Source organism: Balaenoptera borealis (genome assembly GCF_965194805.1).
Source record: "Balaenoptera borealis genome assembly, chromosome: 8".
Taxonomy (NCBI): Eukaryota; Metazoa; Chordata; class Mammalia; order Artiodactyla; family Balaenopteridae; genus Balaenoptera; species Balaenoptera borealis.
In genome coordinates this window covers 110,509,423-110,537,190 of record NC_138865.1, presented here as the reverse complement: position 1 = coordinate 110,537,190, position 27,768 = coordinate 110,509,423, and the positions used below count along the sequence as shown (strand labels likewise).

Genomic DNA, 27,768 nt, shown 5'->3' with positions numbered 1-27,768 from the left:
CAGCCTGTCCTCCCAATTTGCTGAGTCCCAAGGCATCTTGAGATGAGTTTTCTGTCTCTGCAATACCACCTTGTCATCACGATTCCTTGGCAAGATGTCCAGGTCGGCCCTTTTCTTTCTTGTCAGACAAGCGGCTGATAGAGGACTTGATGACCTTCTTCCTGGGGGCTTTGGGCAGCGAGTCCTGGCTGCTGTTACTACTGCTGGGGTTGCTCACGGGGCCATCCTGCAAACCTTTTGAGTGTGCCCAGCCCTGGTGTCCTCGGGGCTGTGTGCAGCGCCCCTTTGTGCATCCGGTCCAGCCGAAGGGACAGCGGGGAGGAGGGGGCCGAGGTTCCACATTTTATGGTCATCTTGTCATCTTGTACCGCTTCTCGGGAAGCTGGTGTCCTGGAAGTCTCCTCACGCAGCGCTGGCAGCCGGCCTTTCTGGGGGTGCGGCCACACCACGCTGCTGCTGAAGGAGTCTGCGGGCCCATCTGCCACGGGGAACCTGACATCTGGGACGCTGCCCAAGTGGGGTTGGCCTTGGTGATGGAGCTCCTCTCAGCCTCGTCTGGTCCAGTTCAGCTCTCAGGGCTTCCAGGTTTAGTCTTAGCTGATCCTTACCATGTTGCATTTCTTCTAACTGCGTTTTTGCATTCTCAACTTCTAGTAGGAGAGACTTCTTCTCTGCTAGAGTAGCTGTTCTCTCTTTAAGATGAAGCTGAAGCCTCTTGTTAGATTCTGAAAGAAGCTTGTTAACAGTGTCCGATAAGCGTTTATTATGTTCTTCATTCATTTTCTCTCTGCCGTGCCTTGGAGAGTGCAGCCACACTCTGGGCCAGCTCCGCCTCCACCTTGGGGAGCACCTCTGCTATCTGCAGGGTCTGCTGCAGCTTCTGCTGTGCCAGCTCCAGGCGTTCTTGCAACTGGCAGTTTTTAGCCTCAGTTTCACGGACATCTCGTTTCAATTTCGTGTTCATTTCCTCAGATTTAATGAGGTCTTCTCTGGCCACGTACAGATCTTCCTCCAGCTCTGTCACGTGAGTAGAGAGGGCTGCCAGGCGCTCCTTCATCTGGCTCTGCTCTCTTGACTGCTTGTCTCTGATTTCCCCAGAGCTCGATCAATTTAGCAAGGTCTTCCTCGTGAGAACCATCAGAAGATCTCCACAGAGATCAGGTTCCTATAGGTCTCCACCATCACGTCCCTGTACAAGGCCCTCTGAGCAGGGTCCAGGTATTCCCACTCCTCCTGAGTGAATTTTATGGCCACATCCTCAAAGGTCAACCGTTCCTGAGAAAGAGCCACCCCAGACTCCAGTTCTTTCCTCTTCCAGGCATCTTCCTTAGGCTGTTGAAGCCAATCCTGAAAGTTTCAAAGATACTGTTTAATGCTTGGACTCAGCATACCCTCTTCCTGTGCCACAACCATGCACACATGGGCGACCTCACTACGTGGAATGGACTGCTGCCCACAGTCACGGGAGGGATTCCGCACAGTCATCTCCCACACAGAGACCGACAGGTGAGGTTTCCCACACTTCCCTTCAGATCATGCTCGCCCAGGAGTTCCCTGGGGGCCTAGTGGTTAGGATTCTGGGCTCTCGCTGCCATGGCCTAGGTTCAGTCCCTGGTCAGGGAACTGGGATCCTGCAGGCAAAGAAACTTTCCAATATATGAGAAGAGAAGAAGAATGCACTCAGGCCTGGAATAAATCTGACCAGTAATGGCCACGTCCGGATTTACTTGGGGCGGAGGGCCGGGTGCTGGGATTTTAGGTCCCTAGAGAGTCCCACACCAACAGGAAGGGTAGCAGGGTGCGGCATAGCACAAATTTACGCTAGAAAGAAGCCCTCCCTAGAGTTTTACTCTGTATTTCCGGAAATGTGCCAAAAGCAAAACCATGACTGTGTGGTTATTTAACTGAGAGCAATATTTCAAATTGTGTTATGAGCCATTGCTCTCTAATATCCCTGTCCACGTATAACACAAAACTTTTTGCTGTTATAACAAGATTAAAATATAGTGCAGGGCAAATCATATTTTCTAAAACACAGGAACTATTTGTAAAGAAGCCTGACTGGATACATCTTATTTCAAGATGTTCTGTTCCTCCTCTACTCACCTCAGCTTTATTTAGAATTTCTGCTATGTTTAGTTTCTGTGGAAGCCCTTCCACATTTAAAAATGTAATATACTTTGTACCATTTAATGAATTTTGTGATGAATCACATGTTGATTGTTATAAATGTTAAATATCTTTTTTGTGATACTTCTGTGAAAAATATGTTCTTTATAGATTTTTAACTCTGGGAGAGATTTTAAGTAATCCAGCTCTCATATTAGATAAGAAAAACAACTTCATAATTCCCAGGTCACTAGTTAGCGACATTGGGTAGGTCACCTCTCCTTGAGCTTTTCTTAAATTTATATGTAAAATAACAACTTTGATCTTGAGAATTTGTAAGATCATTTCCAGGTCTAAAATTCTATGCACTCAATTTTCTTTCCCATTTGACCTATGATTGGCCATTTGTAGGCATGAGAACATTTCCCTTTCAGAAATAGTTTGTGATTGAAGTGCTTTTCTTATTTTTGCTTCCTAGGATGAAATTTTGTGGGGGAGGGATGGAAATGGGAGGGGAGAGTAAAAGAATAGTAATAAACTGGTTTTTTTAGAAATTGGTATCTATCTTTGATGTTTGAAAAAATTATGGTTGTACTATGTTTATGTTTTATGTGTGCCTTGTAAGATTCTCGTGAAATTTTTTGTAAGCACTTTGAGATTTTTGCTTAGGGCGAAGGGGTGTTTTGTGAAAGTGATGGTTGTTATTTATTATTATTTATTCCTGTTCGGTAGCACAGAGGGATCTCAAATCATTCCTAGGAGAGTGTCTGTTTGCATGATGTGTCTAAACAATTTCAGGAAAATGAAATCTTTTTTTAAAATGCAGGTATGGCAAAGTAAAGTGTTGAATTTATTCACTGAAAACATTCACTTTTAGTTCTTTGTGTTTCTGATATGATGGGGAAAATATGTAGCATGTTTTGGTTCAGCCTCTTCATTTACTGGATTTATGTATAACGGATCTTGGAAAGACAGTTGTTACTTTGGCGTAAGAGAAAATCCTTGCCATTTTTCCCTGGATGTAACTATCCTATATGTTTACATAAGAAATAATAAAGTGGAGATGGGAATGGAGAGCTTTGTCTTTTGTCTAATCTGTGAATTTTAAAGGAAACTATTTTTCCTGGCTATTCATTTAATCATTCATTCAACAAATATTTACAGAGTCTTTACAATATATACCTGTATTAGAAGTTAGGTAGACAGACAAAAATCCCTGCTCTCAAGAAACTTGTGTTGTACTGGAGCGAGACAGACAGAAAGCAAGTAAAACCAATGTACTGTCAGATTTTGAAAACGGAGTTGGAGAAAATAAAGCAGGGAGGGAAGGAGAATTGGAATTGAAATTTTAAATGTGATCAGGTTACCTTTGAAAAATCTTATCACGTTATCACATACCACTGTCCAGTGGAATGGAAAAAAGATATGTATATATCCATCACTATCTAGTTGAATGGAAAACAGTGAACCAAATGAATCATTGTTGGGAACCTTTCTATTGGGTTGGCATATATTTCATAAAGAGAAGTGACTGAAAGGGATAAAAATGCATGTAAGAAAATCTTTGATGTGGCCAATGAATATTTTTTTTAAAAACACTGATGTTTTCCTGCCATCTGGGTAGTAATAACCATATGTATATATATATTTAAACTCATTATAGTTTATAAACTACTTTTCCATATGTCTTCTAATTTGTGGTGGGTTTACTTCCATAAACGCTTTTGTTGGACATCCAGTTTCACATTGGAAAGTGACTTGAGTTTAATTAAAATTCATGGACATTTTCTTAACCTGTGTTTTTCAGTATCTCATCAGTAACAGAGTACATAGTATCTGCCTTTTAGGATTATTTTGATGAGCATGTGAAACAAGATAGTAAAATTAAAAATTTTATTACGTAACTCAGGACCTGGCACGTAATATAGTCGACTAATGTATTTCCCTGATCCCTATTCCCAGCCTGCTTCTTCATCTATAAAAACAATAAATTCTACCTTGCAGTTTACTATGAAAAGAAATCCTTCAACAAATATTTATTGAGATATTGACGCCAGAATTTGTGATTGAATTTTTATCCCTGCCAGCTTCTGAAGAGCCCAGAATTCTCTCTTTAACAAAGAGATAAGGCGTTAGTGCCAGGCAAACGAATTTTTTTTTTTTTTATAAAATAGGGAGATTGCTTGGCATCTATGTGGAGAGACTGAGGGATCCTGTCAGCATTTAATTATGGGAGAGTGAGTACAATATAATACAGATGCCTCAGATTATGCTCAATCCATACCACGCCTTCCACAGTGGGAGTCAGATACTGGCTAAAACCAGTGTCTAGGAGGCTGGCTCGAGGCGCATATGAATGTACAGGGAGTTTCCCATCAAGCCCTTCGGCTTGCCCAGGCCTCCTAACAGCACCTCCCACAGTGCTCCAGAGCTCCCTAGTCACGTGAAAGGGTGGCTCTGTAGACCCGAGGAAAGCTGATGCGCAGTCCAGGGGGCGGGGGTACTACGCTTCCCTTCCACCTCCCCAGCTCCCGGTCAGGCGTGATCTCGCGTGAGGTGGGGAGTATCTTCTCGCGAGAACTAGGTCGGGATCCCTCCAGGTCCACCTCCTTGGTGAGGAGGAGGAGAAGGAGAAGGAGGCGGAGGCGGAGGGAGGAGGAAGCCCCGTCGCGGCCTCCGCCGCCGCCAACGGGGCTGTCCCTGTACCTCCCGATGGAGTTTGAGGCCGTGAAGCCGCCGCCGAGCTCTGCCCCGGCGAGACGAGGCGCCTCCGTCGCCGAGCCGCGCGGTCGCGGGGCTCCCGGGAGCGGCCCTTAGCGACCCCGCCCGGTCCCCCTCAGGTAGGGCGGGGGCGGGCACGATGCGGCTCGGGGCCAGCCTGGGTCCCAGGTCCCCGGCGGTCGGGCGGGTGACCGGTCTCAGCCCGGGGTCTGTGCGTTGTCGTCGCCGGTGCCCTGAGGGTAGGGAACCGAGGGCCGCACCTGACACCCGGACCGGGCCCGGAGTCTCGGGCCGGAGGAGGCCCCTCGCCCTGGTAGGGCTTTTTCAGTACCAAGCGCCCGGCGCTAATGGCCACCTCCGGTCGACACCGGCCGAGGGGCCGCTTCTGCCCCTAAGGAACCCATGCAAGCAAAGACCAGGCTTCCCTCTCCCTTTTCTACACCAGTTAGTAAGAGTGGGGTTGGAGGAGGTCCTCGAAACCAAGTCCTCTCCTGGCTTTTCGGCTTTATGCCCTGGGGCTTCCCGAGATCCTAAAGCAGGAATGGTGGAGGCGATCTGAGTGGTAAATAGGGACCCCGGCTAAACAATGCCCTGGGAGGGCTTAACCTCCTGGGAGGGAGAGGGCCGGACCAGAGTGGTTGCACAGTGGTTGTGACGGAGCAATGGCGTGAAACAGCCAGGGAATTCTGCTGTGGTTTTCTTTCCCTCCTTCATTTTTCCTTCTTGGAGAAGCCTCTTAAGGAGACTCTTCCACCATCTTAGAAGAAGGGTAGAAAGCATCTTTGTTTCTCAGAAGCAGCTCTACTTTTCTCTGTTCTTAGCTTTCAGGAAGGAAGAAGATGGGGGTAGCTGTCATTTCCATCCTTGGAATCACAGAACAGTTTAAGATACCGGCAGATAGAACCTTGACATCAAAATAGCCTCAAGTAATCACTGACATAAAGTAGATCTAATTTCATGATTCCCACCCTCTTTTTTTTTTTTTTTAAATAACTACCTAGTTCCCTTTTAATTCCTAGTCTCCCCTTAGCTAGGCCCCTTCTTTTTAATTCCTACTCTCCTCCCACCACCCGTGTTAGAATGACTTTGTATCCCAAATAAAGTGCTTAAGTAATCTTTTTTCTGTGTTTGTATTAGTCAAACTTTTAAGTTCCCATAGGAACTTTTGATTAACTTGAGAAAGTTAATGTTGCTACACTAAATTGATATAATTATACCCAAAAGCAAAGAAAGAAGTATTTTAGTTAGCTTTGTGCAGCCTGTTTATAGTTAAACATACAAATTTAGTTGTGGCTTCTCGAAACATTAAGAAGACTTCATGGATTCTTTTATCTGTCTAAAAAGCCACACCACTGTTCTAACATAACATCCCTTTCTTATGTTGTTTACTTCCACATTCAGTTCTTGAAGAAATCGAGGCCGTTACATCCTGTCAAAGACCATCTTTCAATATTACCATTTTTGTTGATTTGGAGATTGATGTTTTCCAAATTTTTAGAGTTTGGAAAATAGCTAGAAGGACAAAATGTTAAACATACATTCCAGATGTGTTTAGGAAAAGCAGATGTTATAATTCAAATTGGCGCCTATTTGAGGATTTAATTGCAGTCGTGTTCATTAGGGGATTCTTTGAGTTACTCCTGATCTGTTATTACTGTTGGGTTAACCTGACATGTAAGAAGACTTATGTTCTTTGTTCATATGTTTTCATTAATTCATTTTCTGCTTTTGTAATTTGCTGTGTCTTCCAGTTTGAAAAAAGTCAAAAAAATTCTTTTGGGAGGGAAAGCATTTTTCTTTACACAGAATTTTATATTCAGAAATAGAACTTCCACATTGTGTGCAATATCAAATAATGATAAATAAACTTACAATAAGATCTTATTATAATAAGTAGTTGTTTATTGTTTTGGTTGGACTGGGTTGAAGTTTCATTTTCTATTGATGGAAAAAGGAAGCATGTAGTAAAATAAAGCCAGCTGAAAATTTAAAATAATGTTTTGCACCTAGTCTCATAAATGTTAAGTTACATCTTTATGATCGTCAGGCTTTTTAGTTTTATGAAAACCTTCCTAAGTGTAGATGTAACTTTAACATCAAATTCTTAATAAAAATTAGTTTTGAGGATTACTTTATAATTTTAAGGACTGTAGAGTTGCACAGTCCAACACTAGCCAATAGCCACATGTGGCAATTGAGCACTTGAAATGCGGCTGGTGTGAATTGAGATGTGCTATAAGTGTAAAATACACACCAGATTTCAAGACTTAGTCCAAAAAAAAAAGAATTTAAAATATAATTTTTTATATTGATTACATGTTGAAATGATATTTTGGTTAAATTGGGTTAAATTTTTATTAAAATTAATTTCACCTGTTTTTCCTTTTTTTAATGTGACTACTAGATATTTTATTTTTTCTTTATTTTTTTTAATCTTTATTGGAGTATAATTGCTTCGTAATACTGTGTTAGTTTCTGTTGTACACCAAAGTGAGTCAGCCATATGCATGCATATGTCCCCATATCCCCTCCCTCTTGAGCCTCCCTCCCAACTACTAGATATTTTAAATTGCTTGTGGCTCACATTATATTTCTACTGGACAGTGCAGTTCTAGAGTACTGCTCTTCCAAGAAATAAATTATCTGAATAGAAGTAGGTGCATAAAAACCAAAAATTTCCTGACAGAATGTCTTCTTATAATCAGAATAACCAAAAGGCTAAAGACTTTGATAATATGAAGGGTAAATTTATCCAGTGGCCATTATTTGATAGGCAGAAGTGAGTAATTAAGTTATATCTCAAAAAAAGTACTTTTTAGGTAGTCATCACTAAAATAGCAAAACTTTATTGGTTACATTAGTTAAAATAGAAAATTATCCCATTACTGTTCTAATAGAAGACGTTGAAAGTTAAATCTCATACTTATTAAAAAACTGACTTCAACCCCATAGTGGATTTTAGAAGTAAAACTTGAGTCATATATCTTTCATAACATATACTGAAGCACATATAATAGCAGTCTTTAACATTGTAATTTAGTTCCTTTTTTCCAGTCCTTTTCATATGTTTGAATGCTGAGTTTTAGAATTTACAGATTATTTTCATTGGTTTTGTTTGTTAGTTTTATAGGTTAAGGTCTAAATTGTACCTATGATGCTTTAAATATAATTTTTTAAGTCCAAAACTAATTATTTTTAAGGTTTCTGAATTGAGAAGTACTGTTACAGTCCATTTCAGTAGCTTAAGTTTCTCACATGGGTGAACTAAAATGAAAACAATGTTTTAATTAACAGACCTGAGCCCTAATGTTTACATCTTTATAAAGAGAATTGTGAAATACTGTATTTTTTTTATTATACAATAGTGAACGGGGCATAAACCTTACTCTGACATTTTAAAATCAAGTTTCATAGTCCTGAACTGAGTGCATAATATCATGGTGGACTAAGAAAATGAAAGTACTTAGCTGATAAGCAGTTTGCCTTTAATAAAGCAATTTCTAATTTGCATCATATAAGAGGTGTCTATTACTCTTCCCGTTTTATGAATTAGTATGCATTACAAGGAACTTATAGCCTGAAAAATTACTTGAGTAAAAATCTGTTTAAGGTCTCCTCTCTAATATAGCATTTCTCACTCCTATGCTTTATCTTGTTATTCTTCAATTTTAGTAACTAGTAAATGACTTAATACAAATAATTTAATTTGAATGTTTTTCTTAAGTAGTCCCTTTATATATCTAGAGGTATGGGCTTTTTAAGCCATTTAATCTCAATTTGAGATGTTTTGGGAGTATCTTTAGGATGGATACCTACTTTACTGTTAAATATAAATGTTATTAGCAATTTAAAACTTCCATAGTTTCAAGTAAGTTACTATGGCATGTATTAGTATAAACCTGCAAGTTTTACACATCAATATACGTTATTAGCTTGCTATGGGTCATTTAGATGCTTTTTAAAAAATAAATTATAGAGACAGTAGGCTATCATTTTTGATAATTATAAAAATATTTTCTAGGTAAACATTTACAAAGTGCCTTTGAAAGGAATGAAAGGTCAGTTTTGTCATCACTAATTAAACATTTCAGTGTTTCAGACAAAATTTTATTTTGTCTTTATCATAATTGAGGAATCTAGAATTTATCAACAGTGGTACTGAGGAAAAACATTTTAAAAAGTCAAACCGTTTCTTATATCTTACCAGGAAAGTTCAGTTTGTAATTTTCCTGTCAGAAAGTTAGAATCTGACACATAGCAGAAGGAGAATTTGACAAATTTTTTTTTTCTTTCAAAGGTATTTATTTGATTTCTACTAGAAATTAAATTTCTCAGCATTAATTATATTAAAACAGCTGGTGTTCTTAGACCTAGAAACACATATGAGATATTACAACTATCAAGTGTATTCCTGAATAATTTGAAACACTTCAAAACTAGTAGGTGAAAATATGAAAGACAGCATTTTTATGTTTAGTTCAAACTGAAATGGCTTTTCTCCCCCCACTGATTAACTTTAACGTAAAGCATTTCAGGATGATCTTGGAAAACTAAATAAGGAAAGAGTATTTGCTACTAGTTTCCTATTACCCAGTGGCCCATGGTATCCTAACCCACAGAATTAGCATTTCCAAACAGGTGGCCATTAAGAAAAAAATAGAGTGTCTTGTTTTGATAAATATTTTATCAGTTCAAGTTATTAACTAAATTAGGGCTCTCAGCACTAGATTTAACATAAAATTCATCCTTCCTTAAAGGTCTTTTCCTTGTATAATTCGGCAGCCTAGAAGACTAAACATTAAAAATGTTGGATAGTTTCAAGGAGTGATGTGTTCACCTGCTCAGTGCTCATCTCTGAAGTTGGAAGCAAACTGTTTTTAAGATTGATGGCATTGACAGATGTGGAAATGTGAAAGTGAAATGTGTAAAATAAAGTAAACGTAATTTGCAAGATTTGGGTAGTTTATAAATAAAGATATTAGATACTTTGCATCAGAGCTGTTGGAGGAAAAGTTTGTGTAGGTGCTTTTTACACAGCAAGTTCTGTAATTCATTTTTACCAAGGTATTTTTTAAAACCTTAGTTTTTTTGAACATAAAAAGCACAATAAAGGTTAATAGAATTCCTCATTTGAGTGTGGGGTTATTTGAGAATCAATTATACACTTTTCTGTCCTGAATCTGATTACATTTTTAAACATCTGATTTCTGTGGCACTAATATATTTGGATTGGTAAACATTCTTATGAAATAAAGTATTGGCTGATAATTGCCCTAAATACCTAGATTTTTTGTTCACCAGAGAGCATCTGTCAGACTTATATAAGTTTTGAATTGGAAGATGCAGAAAATTTGTGAAATGTAGAGTGTTCAAGTTTGGGATCTAAAGATTTTATTTTTTTTATATATATATTTTTAAAATTACTTATTTGTGTATTTATTTTTGGCTGTGTTGGGTCTTCGTTGCTGTGCGCGGGCTTTTCTCTGGTTGCGCAAGCGGGGGCTACTCTTCGTTGCGGTGCGCGGGCTTCTCATTGCGGTGACTTCTCTTGTTGCAGAGCACAGGCTATAGGCACGCGGGCTTCAGTAGTTGTGGCGCATGGGCTGAGTAGCCGTGGCTAGCGGGCTCTAGAGCGCAGGCTCAGTAGTTGTGGCGCACGGGCTTAGTTGCTCCGCGGCATGTGGGATCTTCCCGGACCAGGGCTCGAACCTGTGTCCCCTGCATTGGCAGGCGGATTCTTAACCACTGCGCCACCAGGGAAGTCCCAGGATCTAAAGATTTTAAATTAGAGGTTTTGATACTAAATATTTTATTAAAAATTATGGAACGTTTTAATCTTAGTAATAAGAAAAGAAAAATCACTGTCATTTTTTTCCCTGTGTGCCTTTTAATCATATGCATATATAAAGATAGAAATTTAAACAGTTGACCCTTGAATAATGCTGGGGTTAATCCACATATAATTTATACTTGTCCATCTGTATCCATGGTTCCTCTGCATCTGTGGATTCAATCAGCCATACTCCGTAGTACTGTAGTATTTACTACTGAGAAATATCTATGTATTTACCAAATGTAAAACCGATAGCTAGTGGGAAGCAGCCTGGGAAGCAGCCGCATAGCACAGGGAGATTAGCACAGGGAGATCAGCTCTGTGCTTTGTGACCACCTAGAGGGGTGGGATAGGGAGGGTGGGAGGGAGACGCAAGAGGGAAGAGATACGCGGATATATGTATATGTATGTATATGTATAGCTGATTCACTTTGTTATAAAGCAGAAACTAACACACCATTGTAAAGGGCTTATACTCCAATAAAGATGTTTAAAAAAAAAGTATTATTAAAAAAAAAAAGAAAATTATATGTGTATAAGTGGACCTGGACAGTTCAAGCCTGCGTTGTTGAAGGGTCAACTGTATTTTGCTGTTTTTCTGCTTAGAGTTATTAGATAAGAATATTATTTTATTCTTCAACATCTTGCTCATTGGACCTGACAGTTTTTGGTTTTATATATATATATATAAATATATCACTAACTGATACGTTTTGTCAGAAGTATTGTAGGGAATTACATTCAACATTTGTATTTTCTTCTTTTTTTTTTTTTCTTTGGCACTGTTTTTAAGGTTAGCATCATTCTTTCATTTATGGACAAACGGCTCTATCATTAACAGTCTTCTCTCATACTGTTTCAGTACCTTAGTTAGCCTCATCAAGTCCTGACCAGAGATTTCCTCTTTTGTGAAACTGCCAAGGTGAACTATCCTTGACTGACTTGGTCATTCAGGTGGCAAAGCTGTTCCTTCACTCCTGACTCACTGTGATTTTGTTTGGATCAATATTTCCAGAGTTCACTAACTCTTAGGTCATACCTTACTATGCTTGGGGGTAGTAGATATCCAAGGTAAACAATTTTTTTTTTTTAATTAACAATCCAAAGTAATTTGTTTTTCTAAAAATGAAATTGTGGAAAGTTAATCTGTTTATTTGATGTGGTCATTAAGAAAAATACATGAAAGCTTTGATGAGCAACTGATATAAATATGTTGTCAGAAGGAGCACTTAGGATATTGTTTCTACACAAAAAGGTTTCAGAAATGTAATTCAGCAAATAGATTTAAAGAAAAAGATGTTCAAAGCATATAGCATTATTCAGAATTGTTTTAGGTTTTGGGCCTCCCTGGTGGCACTGTGGTTGAGAATCCACCTGCCAATGCAGGGGACACGGATTCGATCCCTGGTCCAGGAAGATCCCACATGCTGCAGAGGAACTAAGCCCGTGCGCCACAACTACTGAGCTCACGCCTAGAGCCCGTGCACCGCAGCAAGAGAAGCCACCGCAATGAGAAGCCCGCACGCAGCAATGAAGACCCAACACAGCCATAAATAAATAAATTTATTAAAAAAAAAAAAAAGAAGTGTTTTAGGTTTTGAAGCTGTGATGGTTGACTTAAGCAGTTAACTCTTGAAAGGTGAATGATGAATATATGGTTAATTCTTACTTTTGTCCATTTCCAGCTTACAAAACACTACCCAGCAAAATAATGATCTGCTAGACTGCTAACCCGAGCATCCAGCTTCCACAATGCCTGTGCAGGCAGCTCAATGGACAGAATTTCTGTCCTGTCCAATCTGCTATAATGAATTTGATGAGAATGTGCACAAACCCATCAGTTTAGGTTGTTCACACACTGTTTGCAAGACCTGCTTGAATAAACTTCACCGAAAAGCTTGTCCTTTTGATCAGACTGCCATCAACACAGACATTGATGTGCTTCCTGTCAACTTCGCACTTCTCCAGTTAGTTGGAGCCCAGGTAACCTTTCAGGATTTTACGTGTTTGATATAAGTAATAATTATAGAACTTTGTTCATTAAGGGGTACAAAGTATGTTGAGGGATATTTGAGACATAAAAAATACTCAATATACCTGATTTTCATTATTGTATTCCACAAATGATTTTCTTTATATAATGTCATAAATCCTTATGCAAAACTGTAAATTGCATATAGTTATATACTTTTTTGTATTCAGTGCTGTGGTCAAAAGTTATGTTTTTAAGTGATTTTGGTGGATAAGAAACATTTTTGTATAAGCATACATAAATAGTCATTAGGGTGCGTGAAAAGAAATGTAATCAAAGCTTTGGCCAGAAATCAACCATCTAGAACCCTTAAGTGGAGGTTTTTTGGTTTTCTTTAAAACTTCACTTAACTTTTAGGATGATATTATAAATGAGAAAATAGGTCTATATAGGTATATATTCATATATAAGATGTGTATATAGAAAACCAATTTCTAGAGTGTCAGTAACAAATTCTGCAGTTTCTGCTTATGCTCATATGCTATAAAAATAGCATGTCTTATTTATCATTTTACTGAATCAGCAAGACCCTAGATTTATAATAATTTTCATTTAATGAGGGCCTACTTTGTGTTAGGTATGATAGTAAGCAGTCCACATCTATTATTACTAGTTCTTGTCATAGTTCTTCAGGTAGTTATGATCCCCATTTTACAGGTGAGGAAGAAGATGAAATTCTGTACCTCATGTACTACATATTAAAGCAAGAAAGTAAGGATTTTTCTGATTAATCACTTCTTAGAAAATTCAATGAATTAAAATACTCCATTCCTTTAGTGTCTTGATATTTGAGGTTTTCCTTTTTCCTTTTAAAGCACATTTCTTTTCAGTGTTCATAATCCAGTTAGACACTCTGAAATCAAGATGCATCTATTTATCAATAGTGTGTCATAAATTAACTGGCAGTTTTTTCCTTAATGGTGCATAAAACAATGGTGCCTCTTGCAAACAATGGCATCTTAGATCCAATAAAATACTGTAGATTATTTGTAGTAATACTAGCTATCATTTAGCATCTGCTATAGGTCAGGTATTGTGTTTTTTCACTTATAAATGTTCTCTCGGTTGGTCCTTAAATTATCTTGCAGGTCTTTACAATGTGACTTCTATTACCTCTTCAACCTTATCTCCTGCTCTGTCCTCACTCTTTCTGCTTAAGCCACACTGGCCTCCTAACCAATTGTAAGACGTACCAAACTTGTTCCCACCTGAGGGCTTTTTCAGTGACTGTTATTTTGCCTAAGATACTCATTCTCTCTCCTCTTTCAAGTCTATATTCAAATGTCATGATTCCCAAGGAAGCCTATCCTGACCACCCCTATTAAAATTGTAATCCCCCTCCAACACTCTCAAATCCCCCTTATCCTTGCTGTATAATTTTTACTGACCACCTTCTATCATACTATATATTTATTTATTTTTTTAAAAAAAATTATTGGCTGCTTCCTCTTTACTAGAATGTAAGCTACACAAGGGCAAGATATTTTGTCTGTTTTGCTCACTGATAGATGCCTACTTCCTAAAACTGCTTGGCACGTGGTAAGCACTCCATGAATATAAATATTTGTAGAATTAAATTGAATTTTCATAATGGCACTGTGGAATAGGGATTTTCATCTTCATTTTGCAGATAGAGAAACCATGACCTGGAGCAGTTAAATAATTTACTCAAAATCATTTGTAGAAGTTGCAGAGCTGCCCAAGGTTTTACCCAAGTTTTGACCTTTCATTGAGAACAAGGGGGGGACAGACCATAAACAATAAATATAATAAGTAAATTATATAGGAAGCAGGTGCCAAGTGGTAAGGGGAAAAAAGTTCTTGCCTTTTTTTCCTACTTTTTATTTTGAAATACTTTTTTAATTGCAAAAAACAGTACACAGAGAACCTGTTAACTTTCTGCAGCTTCCCCTAATGTTAACATTTTTCAAAGTTATAGCATAGTTATCATCTCCAAGGATTAACATTGATACATTGTACAATTGACTTCCTCCTTTTTTCCTCTCATTAATTCACCCAGCCCATGCTATTACGTATGATATCCTTGGTTCTTGGAAAGCAGATTGGCTAGGTGTTTGGCTTTAATTTTACTTAAACTACTTTGATTGTCTCTGTATTAGAAGTTTACACTCACCAAGATTATTATCAAATATAAAATAAACAATTGCATGAACTGGATGAATGTATTTCTTCAGTTTTTCTTTGTTTTTTAGGTACCAGATCATCAATCAGTAAAGTTAAGTAATTTAGGTGAGAACAAACACTATGAGGTTGCAAAGAAATGTGTTGAGGATTTGGCACTCTACTTAAAACCACTAAGTGGAGGTAAAGGTAAGTTCATAAAAAAGTATTTTTATGGGTGAGTAGGACTTGGTAATACATTAATTTTGGAAGACTTGATGTTGATACCCTATTAAATAATTTTGAGTTTTGATAAATGAGTTTGCTTAAAGAGATCATGGAAATCTTTTTGATTGAGAACATTATACTATTTTCTAGAGATAATCAATATTGTTATTAATTTAAGAATTCATCAGACATACTACATATTGAGATTTATACAATGTTTATATTCACTGATTAAACTAATGGTGCTATAGCAGAATATTAGTTTTAATGAATCCTACTAAGACAATTTCATGTATTCATTCAGTCATTTATTAAATTTTATGGAGCACTTACAGTTAACTTACATAACTTACAGGTTAGGGTCTTCATGGAGCCCACAGTCTATTGGGGAGATAGGCATATAAGCTCAGTAAGTTAAGTGCTGAGACAGAAATGGAATTCTCTTCTGTTTATCACTGCATCCTCAGTAGCTAGCAGGTCATAGATGTAATAAAAAGTTGTTGAGTGAGTGAATTAATCAAGTATTTATTTTGTATCTGCTCTGTGCTTTCCACTGTTGGATATTTTGGACACGGTGACTTCCTTGAGAAAGTTATCCTATCTACCTCATTCATTCATTGAACAGATACTTAAAGAGCATGTCCTAAGTACCAGGCACTGTTTTGGTACTTGGACTACATTAGTAAATATGTCTGCCCTTACAGCATTTATGTTTTAGAAAAAGGAGAAAGTATAATAAAAAATAAGTATAATAAAAACAAATTATATAGTATGTTATAAATGATAATTGCTGTGGAAAGAAAACAGTATAGTTAAATGGATCAGAAATGTCAGAGTGAGGGGAAAAGGGTGGGTTGCAATTTTAAACAAGGTGATTAGTGTAGACCTTGTTAAGATGGTAGCTTTCAAACTTGAGATGAAAGAGGTGAGGTAGTTAACCATGTAGGTTCCTGGGAAAAGACTGTTCCAGGTAGAAGAAATAACAAAGTCCCCAAGGCATGCCTAGTGTCTTCAAAGAACAAAAACAGGAGAATGTACCTGGAGTAGGGTGAGTGAGGGGGAGAGCAGTATGAGATAATGAAAAGAAATGGTGAGGCCAGATGATGTATAGACTTACAGGCCATTTTAAAGACTTGAGCTTTTACTCTGAGTGAAATTGGGGAGTTACTCTAGGATTTTGAGCCAGAGGAATGACATGATATGACTTATGGTAAAAGGGTCACACTAGCTGCTCTGTTGAGAATTCAGTGTAGAAGGACAAAGGGAGAACCAGGGTATTGGTTAATAGGCTGATGGGACAAGGTTAGTGGAAGTGGAGGTAGTGAGAAGTGGACAGTCTGGATGTTCTTTGAAGGTAGAATCAAGAGAATTTCCTAAATTATTGGATGTGGGTATAAAAGAAAGAGCAGGGTCAAGTATGACTCCTGAGTTTTGGGGCCTGAGCACCTGGAAAGAGAAGTTACCATCAACTTACGCAAGGAATACTGCAGGGACATCAGGTTTAGATAGGAAGATCAGGAGTTCAGTTTTGGTCATGTTGAATTTGAGATGTCAAATCTTCACTTGGATGCTGTTAGGTAACCAGTGGATATATGTTAAGGAATGAGGTATAGGAACTGTAATTTTGGGAGTCATTGACATATAGGTAGTATCTAAAGCAATAAGACTGGATGAGATCACCTAAGTAGTGAGTATAGATAGAGAAGAAAACAAAAACTGGGTCCTAGGCCGTTTAACATTAGGAAGTCAAGAAGAAAAGATGAAATCAGCAAAGAAGACTGGAAAGGAAGAAGGAAGGAAGAAAATTAAGAGACAGGGGTGTTCTGGAAGCCAAGTAAAGAATGTTTCTAAAGGAGTTAGGAGTGATCTGTGTTGAGTGCTCTTGAGAGGTCAGATAAGATAAAGATTGAGAATTGACCATTGATTTAGCAAAGAGGAGGTAATTGTTGTTATGAGAAGAGCAGTTTTGGTCAAGAGATAGTGGCAAAAACTTGATTGGAGTAGGTTTTAAAGATTGTGAAGCAAGGATTTGGAGATAGTGAATATAGGCAACTCTAGAGGATTTGCTGCAAAACGGAGGAAAGAAATGGGGCAGAGCAGGTAGGGGAAAAGGGATGAATAAAAAGATTTATTAATTTTTTAAGATGTATGAAATAACAGCATGCTTGTTCTTACTGTATGCTGATGCAAATGATCAAGTAGAAAGGGAACAATTGATGATGTGGGAGAGAGGGAAGAATTGCTGGAACAATATCTTTGAATCTGAAAAGGGAATAGGATCTAAGATTTCGTCATTAAACTGTGTTCTAAATGTCTTATATACAAAACAACAACAACAACAAAAAAACTAGAGCTGTTGTTAATCATTACATTTAGATTTTTTTCATTTATTTAGCTCTAAATTTATCTTCAGTAGTTTTAGTGAAGATGAAGAATAGACTAAATAAACCCAAATTACTCTCTTTTGTGGGACGCACATAGCCTAGAGAATAGGATACCCAAATAAAATTCGAAGTAACTAAAAATTAGGCTCCAATTACCACAGAGTAGTAATAAATGGACAAAATATTCATTGTTAAAAAATGAAAGTACCTTATGGGGACTGATTAGGAATTGTGGCTTAATAGTTAAATACTAGATATTTTCATTAAATAGATAATGAAATTTGACTTGTCTTTTTTGATTGAAAAAAACTGTAGTTTCCTTTTTTCCTAAAGGTGTAGCTAGTTTGAACCAGAGTGCACTGAGCCGTCCAATGCAAAGGAAACTGGTGACACTTGTAAACTGTCAACTGGTGGAGGAAGAAGGTCGTGTAAGAGCCATACGAGCAGCCCGTTCACTTGGAGAAAGAACTGTAACGGAACTAATATTACAGCACCAGAACCCTCAGCAATTGTCTGCCAACTTATGGGCTGCTGTCAGGGCTCGAGGATGCCAGTTTCTAGGGCCAGGTAAGATAGATCACTGTCTTGCCTTTCTTACTGGCTTTCAGAGCTAGAGGATGCCAATTTCTAGGAGTAGGTGAGAATACTCAGATTTATACATACAAATATTGACATAATTAAAGATAAATTACTTTTTATTAATCATAATTTATATGATAAACAGTATGATAGTGTTTTAGAATGAATTTCTCATTTCTTTAAGAAAAGTGACATAGATCCAATTTTACAAATTAGAAAAGTGAGTTAGAGAGTAGGCCTAATAATACACAGGTAGTAAGTAAAGAAAAGTAAACCTTTTTATGAAAGAAATTAAAAGTTCATGATTGTCTTTAAAATTGGGAAACAGAAATTATTAGAAAAAATAAGAATCACCAGGGGATGATTCCTTTATAGTTACCATCATCTACATTCTGTTTAAAAAATCTTTACCTCTACCCAGGTTATGAAGTACTTTCCTGTGTTATCTTCTTGAAGCTTTATTGTTTTGCCTTTCTGATTTAGAACTATAGGCTAGGAAATTTATTTTTGCAAAGGAAGCTTTTTTACTAAGTTGCATTGGGACCACTGGATAGACATGTGGAAAAAGATAAAATTGGATGTAATTTTTTTTTTTCATGGATGTATTTCTTTTTTTAAAAAAATATTTTTCTAATTATTTATTTATTTATTCTTGGCTGCATTGCATCTTTGTTGCTACCTGTGGGTTTTCTCTAGTTGCGGCGAGTGGGGGCTGCTCTTCGTTGTGGTGCGCGGGCTTCTCATTGCAGTGGCTTCTCGTTGCGGAGCACGGGCTCTAGGCACATGGGCCTCAGCAGTTGTGGTGCACAGGCTTAGTAGTTGTGGCTCGCAGACTCTAGAGCACAGGCTCAGTAGTTGTGGTGCACGGGCTTAGTTGCACTGCGGCATGTGGGATCTTTCTGGACCAGGGCTTGAACCCGTGTCCCCTGCATTGGCAGGCGGGTTCTTAACCACTGTGCCACCAGGGAAGTCCCCGTGGATGTATTTCTTATACTCCTTAGCTACATAAATTCCAAGTAGGTTAGAAATACTTACGATTAAAAAATAAATTGTATAGGTAATAAAAACAAATACATGAGTGAATTCCTTTATAACCTAGGAGTAGGAAACACTGTTTTCTTTGGCTCCACATCCAGAAGCAGTAACAGAAAAGATTGGTATTTGGCTATATAATTTTTTTAATTGCATCATAATAAAACATCATAAGTAAAAAAAAAAAAAAAAAAAAAAAGACAAACTTGGGGAAATATTTATATTATATCACATACCGAGGGCTAATGTAACTAATATATAAGGTACTTGTAAAAACTCAGAAGAAAAATACCAACCACCCAATTAAAAAATTGACTAAAGATGCAAACAGACAACTCAAGGGAAAAAGTAATGTAAATGGTCCTCAAACATATAAAAATGTGCTCAGTATTTCTCATATTAAGAGAAATATACATTAAAATTATAGTGAAATACCATTTCTCACCTATCAGATTGGCAGAATTCAAAAGTCTAACAACTTTTGTCTCTTGTCAAGGCTGTGGGAAAACAGGTGCTTTCATCCAGTAATAGTGGGAATGCAAAGTGGTGCAAACTTTGAAGAGAGGGATTTGTCAATATCTAGCAAAATCACCTCTGCAGCTACCCTTTGGCCCAAAAGTGCTATTTCTAGGAATCTGTCCCATAAATATAGCAAAAAATGCAGAATGCATAAAGTTATAAAACACTGTTTATAACAGTGAACATCTGGAAGCAAACTGAATGTCTATGAATAGGAGACTGGCTTAGTAAACTGGTACATATCCTTCCAGTGGACTACCATGCATCTGTTGAAAGTAATGAGGAAACTGTATATATTCTGCTGCGTGTGATTTCTAGATACATTAAGTTAAAAAATAAAAGCAAGGTGCAGAATAGTGTGCCTGTTACAGTAAAGCACACTTTTAAATAGGGAAGGGAGAGAGAGACAATCATTCTCTAATTATTTGTTTGTATTTTCCAAAGGAAGCAATGGTAGGAAAAATTAAAAAATAATGAACATGTAGAGTAGGGAAGAACCAAGAGAAAGCAGATAGAGACAGAAGCTAGATCTCGCTCAGTGTACGTTGATTTGTAGTTTGTACCCATGTAAATGTTTTATGTAATCATAAAACAATTCTTAGTAAATGTAAGTTTTAAAAATTTAAATAAAATGAATAAAACAAAAAAACGCCTAAGAATGAAAAGCTAAAACATTCATAAGTTGGTAGCATATTCATCAGGAATGAACTATTTCAGGTGACTTTAGAACACAGTGTTTTTGATTTTTATATTCCTAGTGTGATATATAATAAATCCTAAATTGTATTCATTAGTCATATTGTTTATAATTCTATTGGTATTGTTATTTTGAAACTATTATACAGACACATAGTAGGATAAAGCAAGTAAGTAATTATGTTAATGCCATCAGGAACCAAGGTTTTTGGCATTTAAAAAAAGAGAGATACAAGTATGAAATCAAAGAATTTATGTAAAAACCCTGCGTTCTTAAATTTGAATTGGCAATATAAGTACAGACTCATTTACTTTTCTTTTTCTAGAAAATGACTGTTTCCTAGCTCTGTCTACTTAAAAGGCTTGGAAGCAATGAATAGCCATAGCACCCAAATTGTGGCCTTTAATAAATACCATTTCCTACTAAAAAGAAGCAGGGCTCTTTTAATAAATTTCTTATCCCAGTTCTAGGGTAGAAAAGTACAAGATGAACCTGGGAAGTCTTGTGCTAGAAAGCAAAAAAGCTATTAAAGACCATCAGAATCTTGTCAAAAGGACAGAATTTGAAAAGGCTCCCACTGGACAAAAGTGGGACAATGTGAACCTCCAAATGAATAATGACTATAATGGATTGAAACACATAAAATGTGTAAAAATCCATGATCTTGTAATGATAGTACAGAAAAAATAAATTGGTTATCTTTGGCAGTTGCTAGAGCACCAACACATTATGCTAAAAATTGGAAAAGGAATGGAAAAAAAGCATGTTTTTTCTGACTTTCCTTTACAAATTGCTTTCAAGGACAGTTTCTCAGGGTTTTGAGGGTAGGTTTCTCTTTTAGCAAAATTCCAGCTAATAAATTTAGAAAAACAATGTTAAGGTTAGAAAAATCACATAAAATGAATTAATGGGTCTAGGCAAGAATTATTATTGGCTGTTAAAACCAGTAGATGAAAGGTTAATAAATGAAAAAGGCCCGAACCCACTGATCAATCTTAACATTACTAAAAGTGAGACATCTAGGTCTTAAGTATCTCCTGATGTGATACATAGAATAAGGTGTATGCTTGCCCCCCCCCAAAAAAAACCCAAAAGCTAAAAACTCATTCTGAATCTAATCAAGTCTCTAGTTTACATGAAGTAAGGAGGATAAAGGAACATCACAAATACAAAGTTAGCCAAATGGAGAATGTGGGGTATTGTTTAGAAAAATGATTGTTTCTGCAACAAATTATTTTCTAAATGGGTGGGTGGGAGAGTGGGGGAGAACTAGTATAGGTTTTTTTTTTTAAGCTTGAAGACATACAAACCAAAAGCAATATATGGACTTTATTTGGATACTTACTCAAAGAAACCAACTATAAGAAGAAATTTTGAGACAGTGGGAGAAAATTCAACCTGAACTGGGTATTAGATGATATTAAGGAAATATATTACTCTTTTTAGATATGATAATGGTGTTATGTTAATTTAAAGTTCTTACGTGTTAGAAATACATAATGAATTATTTAAGGATGAAGTACTATGTTATCTTGGATTTACTTCAAACCACTCCAGCCAAAACAAACTAGAAAAGTGGGTAATGAGTAGATGAAACCTTAGTGTCAGCCGCTGTATTATGGGTACATGTTATCCCTACTTTTGTATATGTTTAAAATTTTCCATAATACAAAGTTAAATTGAAAAATAATTTTTAAAATCCATATTTATATATAATTTAAGAATGCTTACCTGTAGATATTCCCTCATGTTTATTTACCTTACCTAAGAAGCACTAGACTACGTATCAAATATCCTTTGTTCTGTAACTCGACAACAAAAAGATAAACAACACAATTTAAAAATGGGCCAAGGGCTTAAATAAACATTCCTCCATGGAAGATACATAGATGGCCAAGAAGTACATGAAAAGATGCTTAGTGTCATTGGTCATTAAGGAAATGCAAATCAGAATCACAATGAGATACCATACCCACTAGTTGGCCATAATTTAAAAAGTGGAAAATAAAAAGTGTTGGCAAGGATGTTAGAGAACTTGGGAATGTAAAATGATGCAGCCTCCATGGAAAAACAATTTGGCGGTTCCTCAAAAAGTTAAATGTAGAATTACCGTATGACCCAGCAGTTCCACTCTAGGTGTATACCCAAAGGAACTGAAAACAGGTATTCAAACTAATACTTGTACTCGAATGTTTATAGCAGCATTATGCACAATAGTCAAAAGGTAGAAGCAGGGCTTCCCTGGTGGCGCAGTGGTTGAGAGTCTGCCTGCTAATGCAGGGGACATGGGTTCGAGCCCTCGTCTGGGAAGATCCCACGTGCCGCGGAGCAGCTGGGGCCTGTGAGCCACAACTACTGAGCCTGCGCGTCTGGAGCCTGTGCTCCGCAACACGAGAGGCCGCGATAGTGAGAGGCCCGTGCACCGCGATGAAGAGTGGTCCCCACTTGCCGCAACTAGAGAAAGTCCTCGCACAGAAACAAAGACCCAACACAGCCAAAAATAAAAATAAATAAATATAAATTAAAAAAAAAAAAAAAGGTAGAAGCAATCTGGATGTCCATCAATCCTGATGAATGGATGAACAAAATGTGGTATATTTATGAATAGAATATTATTCAGCCATTCGAAGGATTGAGAAACTGATACATGCTACAATGTGGATGAACTTTGAAAATGTTATTTTAAGTGAAAGAAGACAGACAAAAGGTCACAATATTCTGATTCCATTTATATGAAGCATCAACAAAGATCAGTCCATAGAACCAGACATCAAGCTAGTGATTCCCAGAGACGGGGTGGGGGGGTGGGCGGTGGGGGGGCATTGGGGGTGGTGGTCAGGGGTATAGGGTGTGACTGCTTAACGACTATAGAGTTCCTTTCAGGTGATGAAAATGTCTTAGAGCTAGATAGAGTTGATTGTTACACAACATTGTGAATTGTATACTTTAAAATGGTTAATTTTAGTTACGTAAATTTTACCTCAACTTTTAAAAAGTCCTTGGTTCTAATTATAATTTTGTTGCTAACTAGTTGTGAAACTTGGCCTAGTCACTTAACTTTTCTGGGCCTCGATGTCTTACCTGGGGAAAGAGGGGTTTGATTTTTAATCTAGATTCTAGATGATCTTTCAGTTCCATTGTTTTCATTGAGAGTAAATGTATTTTTAACTTTTTAATTCTAAATAAGTTCAAATTTACCAAAGAGTTACAAGAATAATGCAGAGAATTCCTATATACTCTTTATCCATATTCACTAGTTTTTAATATTTTGCTATATTTGTAGTATAATTCACTCTTTCTCTCTTCTGAGCCATTGAGAGTAGGTTGCATATTTCATGCCCCTTTACCCCTTGCACTTAAGTATGTGTCCTACGTAAAAACAGTACATTCATCAAATTCAGAAAACTTAACATTTGTAAAATGCTGCAGTCTATATATAGTTCATACTCCAGTTTTGTTGGTTTTTCCAAAAGTGCCTTTTTTTTTTTTTAATTAATTAATTTATTTATTTATGGCTGTGTTGGGTCTTTGTTTCTGTGTGAGGGCTTTCTCCAGTTGCGGCAAGTGGGGGCCATTCTTCATCGCGGTGCGCGGGCCTCTCACTATCGCGGCCTCTCTTGTTGCGGAGCACAGGCTCCAGACGCGCAGGCTCAGTAGTTGTGGCTCACGGGCCCAGTGGCTCCGCGGCATGTGGGATCTTCCCAGACCAGGGCGCGAACCCGTGTCCCCTGCATTGGCAGGCAGATTCTCAACCACTGCGCCACCAGGGAAGCCCCAAAAGTGCCTTTTATGGCATTTATTTTCTTTCATTTTATGATCGAGTCTAAGATCACGTATTGTATTTATTTGTCATGTCTCTTTTTAGTCTTCTGTAACATAGTACCATTCCTCAGCCTTTCTTTGTCTAATGTTGGTATTTGTGAAGAATACAGGCAGTTATTTTATAGAATATTGCTTAATTTGGGTTTTTCTGATGCTCCTTCATGATTAGATTCAGATTATACTCTACCTCCCTGGCTGGAAAACAACATAAATTGATGCCTTCTTTAGGTATTGCATCCAGGGGCTAATATCACTTTTAAATTATATACAAAATAATTCTGACAGGCAAAGCAACAGTCTCATGCATTAAAAACTTACCATTTATCTTAAGACTTCTATGTGTTCTCTACATGTTATTTAATTGTCATAGTAGCTCTGTGAGTTTTAAAAATGGGGGCTTTTTTTTCACTTTAACATTATCATTATCTAGTTGACTATTAAATACCTACAGAAGATATATTTTTTTTAAGTTCTGTTGACTTGTGTTCTATTTGGTTGTTTAGTAGGACACATGTTTTCTTTTGCTTGATTTCTTTTTAAGTAAACTGTATTTGCGCACGTGTGATAGCCTGTTTTTCTGCTAAGTATTTACAGACTGCAGATAATGAACCACCATAAACTAATACCCAAAGTAGTGTGACAGGCATGATCTGCAGGTCTCCTCATTTATCATGAACTCATGTTCTTTACTTCTAGCTATGCAAGAAGAGGCCTTGAAGCTGGTGTTGCTGGCATTAGAAGATGGTTCTGCTCTCTCAAGGAAAGTTCTGGTACTTTTTGTTGTGCAAAGACTAGAACCAAGATTTCCTCAGGCATCAAAAACAAGTATTGGTCATGTTGTGCAACTACTGTATCGAGCTTCTTGTTTTAAGGTCAGTAGCAAGCAACCATCTAAACATTACATACCTGGGTGTGAGATACCTGGAATGGGTGTTGCCTGGTCTAGAGGACCCAGAAATACAGAATGCTTACAAGAGTTAAAAGGAAACTTTGCCTTCTGCATTTATTGCATCTGTGATACTGCATATGTGTGATACTACTGTGTGTAGGTGTAGGAACACATACGTGAAGGTGTCAGTAACACTGTGAGGAAATAGTTTGGTAAACTTGGCTCTTGGAATAATAAAAGTGAACTAAAGAAGCCTACTTCATTAATGTTTACCATCTTAAAAGGGAGTCAGGAAGCATACTGAAAACTTCATAACAGTAGGTAATGTTTTAACTTCCCTATTATTTTTATCTCTTTCTCTGTGGTGATTAGATTAAAGCCTTTAATCTGAAGATGGCCCATATGTTGTCTTATGGATGACAAGAGAGTGAAAAGTTGAGGATACTGCCCCACTCTGCATTTAGACGGTGGGGTTTTTGGCAGAGAGGCTAGGGATGAACCCTTAAGTTATTTAGAAATGTAGTTTCATTGTTGAATAGGTTTATGGGTGATGACAGTTACTGAGAGACGTGGAAAGTAGGCTGAATCCTTGACGTTTCTGCATGGTACAAGAAAATAGGTTACTGGTGGGGACTTGAGAAGGGCCCAAGGACTTGGAAATAGAAAGACCCATTGGCTTCTATAAAGCAAAACATCTGTAAAGTACTTCTATAAAGTAAAACATCTGAATTTGAAGCCAAAGTTTATTTAAGCTATTTTGCTGGTTTTATAGTCCAAGAGTGAAAACAGTACAGGCAGAAAGGAGGTTTTCTTGGCACACTGCTTAGTTTGAGATAACAGGTTAATTGATGATGGAAATATGTTCAAATGAGTTCACTTATGTGCACAAATGAGGGTTGGACACTATCTGCCTGATAGTTACAGTGCTTGATTGTGTCCTTAGGGCAGCAATTGAAATGAGTCTCTGGTTCCTCAAACATAATGTTTTTGGCTAAGCAGGCAAATTACAGAAATCATTTATCATCCTGAAGTGACTGGCTTGGTTCTCACACTGCGTATTGTTGACTTAATGTTGTTTCTTTTCCTCAATGGTATCATACAGATTTGTGGTTTATGATTGTCATACATCTACAGCTGCTCCTAATATCTGACATTTGAATAGAAAGATTTCAATTTCATGCTCCCATTTCATCTTGTACTACTGCCCTGTAGTTTAAAATGTTAAAAGCAGTGTTTACATGAATAAAAGGATATCATGCTGACAGTTGCCAAAGGCCTCTCTCCAGGGGCATTTACTCTAATAAACTCACCATTGTTGAAGGTCTTTTCCTTGATTATAGCCTTAGAGACCTGAATTTTGGGAGTTCCTCAGGAACAGAATCACCACAACCGAGGTCACATACTACACATTATCAATCTTATAAATTTGTAATGAGAAGTGCAACTTCTAAATGACTTTAATTCTCATGTCATAGCTATTTTCCTGTAGAAGAGTATCAAACCTTTGCTTGCTTAGCATGGAATCAGAACAAGGGGAGTTAATGATTCTCTTGTTTAATGCAGTGATTCTAAACTGAAGATACACATCAGAATCACCTCTGCAGTTTTGAGGAGTATACATTTGTGGGTCCCATCCCTAGATATTTTGATTTGGTAAATCTGATACCAAAATATACCAGTGAGACTTGAGCATTCATATATACTTGTTAATTATGCGGTCCTTGAAACCAGGGATTCTGATTACCTGAAATTGTAGTTTTCGAAGCGTCATAGGTGATTTTGATGCATGTTTATAGAACTTTAATAGGGCCAGGCTCTGTTAGCCACCTATATACATCTTACAACTCAGGTGGATAGATGTTCATGCTGCCCAAGAGGCACCCTGTACCTTGGTGGTTGGATGAATGTTACCATCCTCTGGTTTTTTGGGTTTCGTTTTCTGTTTTGGATTAATAATTCCTCCTTTTGTTTCCTCAGTGTTTCTTTTTTTTTTTTTTTAATATTTATTTATTTATTTGGTTGTACCAGGTCTTAGTTGCATCAGGCGGGCTCCTTAGTTGCAGCATGTGGGCTCCTTAGTTGCGGCATGAGAACTCTTAGTTGTGGCATGCGTGTGGGATCTAGTTCCCTGACCAGGGATTGAACCTGGGTCCCTTGCATTGGGAGCGTGGAGTCTTACCCACTGCGCCACCAGGGAAGTCCCTCCTCAGTGTTTCTTTAAGTAGGTTATTTTGTGATTTCTAAGTTATACTCTGCTCTTTCTTAAATTATGCGTAAGACTGTGCTGATTAGAATTTTGGGTGTCCCATACTTTTTTATAATGTATTTATATATTCTCAAAGAGAATTGTGAACTGATACTATTAAGTTAACTCTCGGATGATAACTTGATTTCCCCACCTTCATGTTCTTGAGGTCATATTACTGCTGTCTCATGTGCCAACAACAGCAGTCAAGTCTCCCAGTGAGGTGGTCTTAAGGAGATTTTCATTTCCTGATGAGAAAATCATCAATTTGAATAGTTTGAACTATTTGTTCAATCTAAGTTTCGGAGCCTGTACTAGGCCTAGGTATTGTAAATTCTAATCAGGTATCAGATTTCATTGTGGCCATTAGCAAGTTCTAATGGTTCAGGAATAAGTGTGTATCATTTATTGTGGAAATTATCTAGCCACATACCTGCATGTTTAGATAATTAGACAGTTACTAGGACATGTGAAACTACCTTTTGAATTTATGTTTTTTATCACTTAAGTATAGATTAAAGCTATAAAAATACCCTAATAATTTTTGTGGTGGCAGA

The 27,768-nt window shown here is 37.4% G+C and overlaps 1 protein-coding gene across 4 annotated transcripts in view; it reads left to right on the top strand.

The window, feature by feature from the left end:
• The first annotated feature begins 4,684 nt into the window (after nt 1-4,684).
• Nucleotides 4,685-27,768, top strand: part of RC3H2 (ring finger and CCCH-type domains 2) — a 51,022-nt gene continuing 27,938 nt past the window's right edge. For 2 of the 4 annotated variants that reach the window (XM_082403243.1, XM_082403245.1), the window contains exons 1-5: nt 4,686-4,949; nt 12,349-12,646; nt 14,909-15,026; nt 17,762-17,995; nt 24,774-24,949. In XM_082403243.1, the coding sequence (XP_082259369.1) occupies nt 12,416-12,646; nt 14,909-15,026; nt 17,762-17,995; nt 24,774-24,949 (759 nt within the window). In that variant the 5' untranslated portion in view covers nt 4,686-4,949; nt 12,349-12,415. Of the gene's footprint in view, nt 4,950-12,348; nt 12,647-14,908; nt 15,027-17,761; nt 17,996-24,773; nt 24,950-27,768 lie in introns of all 4 variants that reach the window. The other 2 variants (XM_082403244.1, XM_082403242.1) reach the window with 2 other exon arrangements.